The following is a 10,000-nucleotide window of genomic DNA, read 5'->3' on the forward strand; positions in this document are numbered from 1 at the left end:
TTTTCCAATGCTCTTCGCTTCTTTCTCTCCAGCACAAGCTCCTCCCACACATCACTGTCGGCCATGCTTCTGTCTCCTGCTGTTGAGCTTTTGTCGCGTTCCTTCAAGATCTGCCGCTGCTGCTCCAGCTCATCTTCCAGCCATTTCAGCTGTGATGATGATCAGGTAATGATAATCATTCACTCTCATAGACCCTCCTTTTCTGTAACTGCTCCTGTTCTCTAACATATTTTGTGTTTCAATCTCACAGTAATTCAACCTGTCATATTACATGGCTAAACGAGTTAATACACACCTTTTGTTCTCTGTTTTTGACAATGACCTCCCTGGCTGACAGATTGGTCAGAGCTGAGGATAGTCGGTTCTGCAGCGTGTCACATTTGGCTAACTGGTTGCGCAGGTTGGCCTCTATTGTATTAACTCGCACTCTCCACTCTGCGGCCAAGTGCTGCTGCAGCTCAGACTCTCTTGCACACCACTGGAGTGAAGATATGAATATTAAATGTATCATTACAGAGCAGAAGAGTTACACAGGGGACACTAAAGAAAAACTATATGGAGAATCGCTGTATAAATACACATGGAAGAGGGAAAGAGGAAAAATGTAATTCATCATAAATAAATCAGCAGATTTATGTAAAAGCAAGCTATCTATACTAAAGATGAACAAAAGATCTATACCAAGAAGTGTCATCTATCAGATCACCAATGTCCCTGCCCTTACCTGCTTCCAGAAGAGCTCCTGTTGGTCCTCTTTCCATGTCTCTACTTCAATGGCAGCTGCACAGAGGAGCTGCAGACGTTGTTTGTGAATTTCACTTGCCAGCTCCTTCTGTTCTAGCATTTCACCAGTGAAGGAAGCCCTTGGCTTGCTCTCATTATGATGGACACTTCCCCACTGTGAGTGGCACACCTGCCTCTGCCTCTCCACCTCGGAGTCACTGTCATCGCTTGATGCCTCACTGGGTGAGTTCATGGAATTGTGACCCTCAGACTTGATCTTCATCATCTCAGTGGGATGTCTCACAGACAAATCACTGCTTGGAACCTTAGACAACTCTGCCACTATCCCAAGAACTGGATCCTTTCCCTCCTCAATATCAGCAGGGTGTGCTACCACAGGAACCAGTGAATAGCCACCTTCAACTATTAGGGGTGACTCTGGGATGAGCTTCCCCAGCACCCTCAAAAGCAGATAAGTTGACAGAGGTGCTTGCCAGACACAAGTCACCAATGAGGAGGTGGATCTGCAGCTGTGGGTTCTGGGTGAAGTATGCAGAAAGGTTGGCAGGTGTGGCCCGGATCTTCCCTGCTGCTCGCTCAGCCAGGAAGTTTGGCTGCTTTAGATCCTTGATGGGATCTGTCTTGATTGGGTAGCCCAGCAGAAAGTAGCTGAAGCATGCAGGAATACTGGTTGCTTGCATTTTATTTGGCATAAGCTAGAAGGAGGAAATTCAATGTTAATTAATATGAAATGAATTTTAAAAAGGCAGTGTTTCAAATGTAACTTTATGAAAGAAAAAAGAAAGAAGGCAAAACTTAGTCACACATGCACTTTAACAATTAACACACCTGTTCTAAGTTTTTGGCAAAGACAATTGTAATAGAAAGAACGTAGCTCTCTTCATTAGGGCTGTTCCGATGTCCAATCTGGAAGAAGCCTTCATGTTCAATGAGTTCTGGCTGAAGCTTGCTTGACCTCTCTGCTCCCATTGGTAATTTGCTGCTGCTGGCAGTAGCTTCTCCAAAGGAACTATCCACTGCATTCTTTAACATCTGCCTGCCATTCACAAACTTGTTAACAATCTCATCTAGAGAGCTGTGTTTTTGGTCTGCATTGCTCAGGGGTCTGGAACCCTGGGATGTGCCACCATGGCTGTTTCTGTGGTATGCTTCTCTCATGCTCTCTTCAAAGATCTTAAAGTCCCCATAGTCCTCATCAACCTCCATTTCTGTGCCATTCTCCTGCTCCTGCTTTATTTTTATCCCTTCCCATTCATTTCTCTCTGTTTGGTAGTCTCTTTCATTCCTTAAGTCATGATTCTGCATGTGTGCTCTGTGTTGGACTGCCCTTCTGGGATTAACTTCTGCACTATGCAGATAAGTGTCTGTTCTTGGAGAGTGTGAAACTGCCTGAGCCCAACCAGGGGACTTGCTAGCAGGCATCCTGGGTGAGACACCCTTTCTGCTGGACAGGAAGCCTTGGTCTTCCTCTGAGCCATTTCTTAAGTCAAAGCCTGGATGTGAAACAAGGTCCTCGTGTTCATATTCCTCCTCGAGGTCATTCTTACTTTGCCTGGAGTGGCCTTGCTCAGAGAACCTCCTGTGTGACCGCCTGGGCAAGTTCTCCCTGTATGCATCTAGGGACCTGCCAGTGGGGCGCTCCCTGATCTGTCTTCTTACATTCTTGCCAAGATCCTGAGAGCTCAGTCCACCAGCTTCTTCATTCTGAAATAGGAGCACATAAGAGGGAGTACTAAAAAAAACTTTCTCTGTGTCTGATTGTTCCTTGATCCCCACCCATATTCTCTTCTACCTGTCTTTGTCTCTTTCCTTTCTCTCTCCTTTCCTGCAACCTCTCTCTCTCTCTCTCTCTCTCTCTCTCTCTCTCTCTCTCTCTCTCTCTCTCTCTCTCTCTCTCTCTCTCTCTCTCTCTCTCTCTCTCAGTCTCTCTCTCTCTCTCTCCTCTCCCAGTCTCTCTCTCTCTCTCTCCCTCTCCCAGTCTCTCTCTCTCTCTCTCCCTCTCCCAGTCTCTCTCTCTCTCTCTCCCTCTCCCAGTCTCTCTCTCTCTCCCCTCTCCCAGTCTCTCTCTCTCTCCCTCTCTCAGTCTCTCTCTCTCCCTCTCCATCTCTCTCTCTCTCTCCCTCTCCCTCACTCTCTCTCTCTCCTCTCCTCCCTCTCCCAGTTCTCTCTCTCTCTCTCCCTCTCCCTCTCTCTCTCTCTCTCCCTCTCCCTCTCTCCTCTCTCGCCCTCTCCCAGTCTCTCTCTCTCTCCCTCTCCCAATCTCTCTCCCTCTCCCTCTCCCATTCTCTCCCTCTCCCTCTCTCAATCTCTCTCATCTCTCCCTCTCCCTCTTCCCAATTTTCCCCCCTCTCCCTCTCCCTCTCCCTCCTCTCCATTTCTCTCTCTCATCTCTCTCCCTCTCCCAATCTCTCTCTTCTCTATCTCTCCCTCTCCCAATCTCTCCTCTCTCCCCCCTCTCCAATCTCTCTCTCTCTCCCCTCTCCCAATCTCTCTCTCTCTCTCCCTCTCCCAATCTCTCTCCCTCTCCCTCTCCCCCCAATCTCTCTCTCTCTCCTCTCCCTCTCCCAATCTCTCTCTCTCCCCTTCCCAATCTCTCCTCTCCTCTCCCTCTCCCTCTCTCCTCTTTTCTCCCCTCTCCTCTCTCTCCTCTTCCCTCCTCTCTCCCTCTCTCCTCTCTCTCCTCTCCCTCCCCATCTCTCTCTCTCTCTCTCTCCCTCTCTCCATCTCTCTCTCTCTCCCTCTCTCAATCTCTACCTCTGTCTTTCTCTCTCCTTCTCTCTCTCTCTCTATCCCCCTCTCTCTCTTTCTCTATCCCCCTCTCTCTCTTTCTCTATCCCCTTCTCTCTCTTTCTCCCTCTCTCTTTCTCTCTCTCTGTCAAAAGGAGAGCCTTACCTTGGTGTTTCTCAAGCGGAGGGCGAGGCAGATGCTCGGTGGTTTCTTGTGTGGAACACTTGGTCCTCCAAGCAGCTTGTACCAATTTGGATCACTCTGCAAACAACCAATGGTAGGGGATATGCTCAGTTTAGCTGGCCAACAGGGAGAGGGAATGGAAGGATGGAAATAAGGATGGGAAGAAGAGTAATTAGAGAGAAGAGAGGGAAGAGGAGACAAAAGAGACAAAAGGTACATCAGGAGAAGAAGAAAAGTAAGGCTGGTGAGAGGGAGAAATGAGAGGGGAGGTAGGTCAGAGGAGGTCAAAATGAGAGTGGGCATAGATCAAGAGGAGGGAAGAGAAGTAGTTGGAAATGAGAGAATGAATGAATAAAGAAAGAAAGGAAGGAGGGATAAAAAATGAGTGTGGATATAAATCACCTTAACCAGTGTATCATAAAAGAGGCATCCTTACCTCAACCCCCAAGACAGCTGTAGCAAGAGGCATGATGATGTAGCCAAGGCATTGCTGTTTGCCACGCTTGTTGATGGAGTGGCATTCTACTCTAATAGGAACGTGATCCACCTTATATCTGGAAATGTGTATTCTATTTAAGAGAGCAACAATGGTGCACAATTAATTTTTAATTTTCATATATCTATTGTATATTTTAATATATTGGAATTCATCTATAGGGTCAACCCTTAGAACCTTCTCGCTCTCATTCGCACATTTGGAGAGCTTGATTTTACACATCAAAAATTATTATTTTCCTGTCAATTATTAAATACATATTGCTCACTGAATTATTAGAGCTAAATGAAATAATCAAAGTTACTCCTCATATATCAATCAATCAAGCAGAGGGGATGATGCTGAGGAGGGTACCTCACCACATCCACCTTCACTTCCAAACAAAAGTCCCCCTCCTGACGTATGGCCAGGCAGGTCCGTGTCCGATCTCTAACTCTTCAGAGCAGATTTGGCCCATTTACCCAAGCTGCAACTTTACTGTCATCTAAAAGGTCTACTTTAAAGGTGACAATCTGATGGAAAGGATCATGCTCGGGGAGTTGAAGGCAAGTGTTTATGTAGCTTGACTTGGTTGTCCTGGATAGCATAAGTAACATGCCCTAAACTGGTTTCAGTGTACTTATTGATTGGACATATGGTACTGACAACTATACTCTATGATGTGATGCAAGGACTAGTTGCAAAATGCAGAGGAGACTCCAAGACACAAGATAAAGTTCAATTTTGCTGCAATACAGCAAATAAAGAGGTGTTAAGGCCTAGAAGATACTTAGCTTGGTCATTGGTCCTTCTATACAAGAAACAGAATCTGTAAGTACTATTGTTGAGAGAGTTTATGGTTTCTGCCACCAAGCCAATTCATTTACTGATATCCTGGTGTGAACTACACAACCAATAAATGTAAAGTTCTGTGTGACTTCTATGTCCATGCTGCAAACATAGTTACTGAACAAGTTTGCCTCAATGCCAAAAGCATTGATAGTTGCCACTTAAGTCTCCAAAGACTTGGAACCATAACCAGATAAGTTAAGGTAGGTGACCTTGATGTTGCCAATGATGACTTTGGGAAACAGCTCTACCCCTTATCCAGTCCATGCTGGTGTCGAAAAGCATACCTGTCCAGCTCCTGAATTCACATTAACTCTTAGCCTACAGATGATGTGGGATTTACTTCATGGCTGACTTGGCCATGGCTCCAGTGACATTATCATGTCATGGCTTACTTGGGTGCAGCTCTGGGCATCAAGTCATTCACATGTTACGATGATGCATGCATTACATTTTATGCTGTCCTTTCTAAGTCTTTTATTTTGTCTTTTGGTGCTCTGCCACTGCGACTGTCTTGAAGTACAAATAAGGTATTGGGGTCAATTTGAAAGGGACCTGGAAAGTGGCAACAATAATCTATGATCAATAACACAACTGCACATTATCAAATCCTGGAGGATTCTCAAACAAGAGCTGACATGGATGTGGTTGATCTCTTTGGCTGCATTACTTGTATCACTGCACCAGATCCAACAATGTGTATGGCTGGAAGAAACTTGCCAGACAGTACCAAATTTGTTAACAGAGAACTTTCAGACTTTATGTGGTCTTTAAGATAAACAAATCACTACATGCAAGTCTTAAACCTAATACACATGTAATGAACAGAAGCATCACTACGTATAAATGATGTCACACATTATTAGGCCTACACTCATTCTGGAGTCTAGTGTCACCCACCTTCGAATAATGTGGGATTCCAGCTCCCAGGAAAGTTCTGTGTAGAACTGTGGGTCTGATGTCAGGGCTACAGGATCTGTAGTTACGACATGGGTCCCAAGTTTTGCTGTGACAATGGTTGTGTAGCTATTCCTGGGTCTCCATCCTCTTCCTGAGAAATGTGGCAGAAATAATAGTTAAATAAAAGAACAACGGAGCAACAGAATGGAATCTTCTGGGTTGGATACTAATCATAACACTGTGTACAATACTAATATATATACATATATTTATATATATATATATATATATATATATATATATATATATATATATATATATATATATATATATATATATATATATATAATCTTTTATTTAATTTACAAATCAAACACTGTTGTCAAATAATCCAGGGACTCAAATGAAAATATCAAATACATAAAATTGAATATCAAAATGACAAGGACTAGAATCAACTGGATTAAAGGTTGTCAAGTGACAGAAGGATCATCTCTTAGACACCAGTTAACCATATGATGATACCATTACAATATCACGAAAATCAGCAAAGAGTTGGTTAATAAAGAAAAAGAGACACGTGAAAAAAGAAATTTTCTAATGCACTAATGTATAGAAATAGTTCCTGCACAGCCACAGCTTAGTATGTTCGCAATACTGAATGTCATGTGACTTGTTATACATTCACTCCAAGATATAGACTATACAATGCAATGAATTTTCTTACAAACATATACCTGGTCCCTATTCTGGGAAGATGAAAGTATTGCATTAATAAATTAAGGAAAGGAAAGGAAAGGAAAGGAAAGGAAAGGAAAGGAAAAAAGGAAAAGAAGAGAAGAGAAGAGAAGAGGAGAAAACTAATGTCTGGACTTTTTAAGAATCTTTAAACTTTAAATTCAGTTTAATCAGAACATACCAGTTAATAGTGACATGGAAGGAGTGCAGTAAAGTATATACCAACTAATCATCTATAAGACTTATGGTAGAGTACATGTGGTGATCTACATACGGACCATACTTTCCATGGAATCCAACTATCATGTTGATCACTGTACCATTCCTATTCCTATTTCATGGCCTTTTACAATGAACACATAGCAGATATGATGCATAAGTAATGGATAGTTGATGAAATCAGGTGCAAAACTTTCTATCAACAAACATTTGAACTTTATCTGACAAAAACTAGAGTACTTTAAACTTGCTTTAGATTAGAGAATGTTGACCTGTATTATGGGAACAATGAAATGTACTCTTCCCTTATTCCTGTCTCTCTCTCTCAATTGTCGCCTGGAGGTTACTGCTGTGGCTGGGCACCACGGCGGGTAAGGACTAGGTTTAGCCGAGTCAGCACCAGCTGACACACGTGAGCGAGTCGGCATTAGTCGACACAGGCCGGGCTCCCCTCATGGCATAGCCCGGGCGAGGTTAAGCTTCGCATATCGGACTTCTCCTTATCGCGTTCTCGTTCTCGCTCTCTCGAGCGCGCACTCGCGCGCTCTCTCTCGCACTCGCGCGCTCTCTCTCGCACTCGCGCCTCCTCTCGCACTCGCGCGCCACTCTCTCGCACTCTCGCGCGCGCTCTCTCTCGCACTGGCGCCCTCGTTCTCTCTCGCACTCGCGCCCTCGCTCTCTCTCGGACTCACGCTGTCGCTCTCTCTCGTACTCACGCTGTCGCTCTCTCTCGCACTCACGCTGTCGCTCTCTCTCGCACTCACGCTGTCGCTCTCTCTCGCACTCGCGCCCTCGCTCTCTCTCGCACTCTAAGAATACTACAGTGGAACACCTATGGCTTTAATACAAAGAATGCCATCCTCCATGCAACAGCGCGATCAGGAAAATTGTCACGGTCATGCTCCAGGAGACATTAATACTGGGGAATGTTTGCTTCTCAGCGTATCATGTCTTCATGCTACCAAGCACAGCTGGCAAAAGAGGCTTGATCACCCTGGTCAGAGCAACAATCCCTTGCTCCGCAATAGCTGATGCACCACACTGTGGAGAGGATGTTGAATCTCTTGCTGTTGAGATTCACCTGCCTGGGGTCCCTCAAGCTGTACAATGTGTACAGCAGGCCAGGCTGTAGAAGCTTAGACATCAGCCAGGTCTGTGCTTCTGCAGCACAAGATCAAGTGATCATAGGGGGAGACTTCAATGCACACCACCCCATCCTGGCTCCCTGCAGGGCACTGGATGTGACAGGCCATCACATAGTCATGAGACTTTCCTTGAGATCGCTCTTCTCAATATCCAAGAGCCAATGCATGTCAAAGGAGGGGTCCTAGACCTTGTCCTGGCCACTGTGGCTCTGGTGGAGAGAATTAGATGGTATGGCGATGAGACTGTCACAAGTGACCATTATGGCACTGTTACTACCCTCATGGATGCTGGCCCAGCCCAAATGCCACAATCAAATCCAAGATGGAAAACTTACAAGGCCAGCTGGCAAGCCTTTAGGAATGCCTTGACCCACTGCCTTAGAATCAACAAACCCCCACAGAGTGAAAACGTGGAAGTGCTTGAAGCCAGACTTATCAGTGCCATCAATCAAGCAGCCTCACAGACTATACCTAAAACTCAGCCATGGTCCAGGAGTTATAAAGACGCCTGGTACTTTCATGCCGAGATTAAGGAAGTCACAGAGTGAACATGTGTAGAAAACATTTCTGAAGGCAAAGAACCCCTGGCAATCTAGCCCTCCTATGAGAAGCAGTCAGGGATGCCAAGGAAACTGCCATAAGAGTCAGGCAGGTAAAGTGGCTGGAATGACCACCAAACCACCCTTACAGAGCTGTGGCAGCGGGTCATGCGAGCTACTAGTCGCTCAGCCCAGAGGTGCACATACCAACATGCCACTAGAAAATGGAACACCACAGGGTGGGGTCCTCAGTCCAGCCCTTTTTAACAACCTAATGTTCTGTATCCTCGACATACACCTCCCTTCCTTCCTTTAACGGTAGGTTCATGTCTGAGCCGCCGTGGTCACAGCATGCAGATCATGCAGATCTCGCAATCACTTTCAATGGACCACACTGGCTAAGTAAAGCCCAGTGCTGTCTGGACCTTGTATCAGAGGAATGTTGCAGGACAGGACTAAAGATCTCTGCAGCCAAATCCAAAGCCATGGCTCTGAGACAAAATGTTCAAGGTACAAGTCTGAGAATCCAGGGAATGGACTTAGAATGGGTCCAGGTCTTCGAATATCTTGGGGTAATGATTGACCGGATCCTCACCTTTAATAAGGTCCTGTACTTGGTTGACCGAACCAAAGCATGAGAGCAATGACTAGGAGATACTAGGAACTAGACATAAAGTACTAAGATCATTCTATGTACATGCCATCCGTCCCATTGTGAACTATGCTTCTGTCTCCCTGATTGCTGCAAAAAAAAGAATCAATAGCCCATGCCTAGTCTAAAGACAGACGCTGAGAGGATCATTGCAGCCATCACTCTTCCAAGTAGCAGAACCTACTTCACAGGAGGATCAGTCGATCCCTTAAACCACACTGCAGGCGCCGGCTTTGCAGTAAGGGATGCCACGCAATCCATGAGGGTAACAGACAATGCCTTCCCGCTACAGGCAGAGGCAGCTGCGATCATGTGAGACCTAGCCCACACGTCCGTGAGGGAAGGACACATGGTCATACATACAGACTCCAGGGCAGCCATTGACTGTCTACAGCAAACCTCACCCAAAGACATCTACCTCCTGACCACTGTCCTTACCATAGCACAGAGGATTCTTGCTCAGGGTAGAAGAATAATCATAAACTGGGTCCCAAGCCACATAGGCATCAGAGGGAATGAGCTTGCTGACAGACTAGCTGACATTGGCAGGGCTATGTCCCCAAAGCCCATGATCATAAAGCCTTCCTCCTGCAGCTCCACAGAGAGAAAACGAGATCCTCCCCCTCGGCCAGATGGTACTCAGACGCCACAGGATATGAGCCACTGGTACTTTCTCAAGCAATCAGTAGAGGTACCGAAGTCATTCTTCACAGAATCAGACAGGTGTTGCATGCACTGTGGCGAGCCGAACATCAGATTGGTACATTACTTACAGAATTGTGAGCACACACAATTCCTGAGACAGGGTCCGCCCACAACAGCGCCGGG

The 10,000-nt window shown here is 45.6% G+C and overlaps 2 protein-coding genes across 2 annotated transcripts in view; both read right to left on the bottom strand.

The window, feature by feature from the left end:
* LOC119584415 (trichohyalin-like) overlaps nucleotides 1–1,301 on the bottom strand; it is a 3,553-nt gene extending 2,252 nt beyond the window's left edge. The window contains exons 1-3 of the mRNA XM_037933004.1: nucleotides 725–1,301; nucleotides 296–478; nucleotides 1–149 (exon numbers count right to left, since the gene is read on the bottom strand). The exon at nucleotides 1–149 is cut by the window's left edge and continues 4 nt beyond it. Of these exons, the coding sequence (XP_037788932.1) occupies nucleotides 1–149; nucleotides 296–478; nucleotides 725–1,009 (617 nt within the window). The 5' untranslated portion in view covers nucleotides 1,010–1,301. The remainder of the gene's footprint in view (nucleotides 150–295; nucleotides 479–724) is intronic.
* The window catches only part of LOC119584414, a 19,263-nt gene continuing 10,381 nt past the window's right edge, over nucleotides 1,119–10,000 (bottom strand). The window contains exons 2-6 of the mRNA XM_037933003.1: nucleotides 5,880–6,030; nucleotides 4,092–4,209; nucleotides 3,638–3,733; nucleotides 1,573–2,448; nucleotides 1,119–1,439 (exon numbers count right to left, since the gene is read on the bottom strand). Of these exons, the coding sequence (XP_037788931.1) occupies nucleotides 1,143–1,439; nucleotides 1,573–2,448; nucleotides 3,638–3,733; nucleotides 4,092–4,209; nucleotides 5,880–6,030 (1,538 nt within the window). The 3' untranslated portion in view covers nucleotides 1,119–1,142. The remainder of the gene's footprint in view (nucleotides 1,440–1,572; nucleotides 2,449–3,637; nucleotides 3,734–4,091; nucleotides 4,210–5,879; nucleotides 6,031–10,000) is intronic.

This window comes from Penaeus monodon, chromosome 18 (assembly GCF_015228065.2).
Source record: "Penaeus monodon isolate SGIC_2016 chromosome 18, NSTDA_Pmon_1, whole genome shotgun sequence".
NCBI lineage: Eukaryota > Metazoa > Arthropoda > Malacostraca > Decapoda > Penaeidae > Penaeus > Penaeus monodon.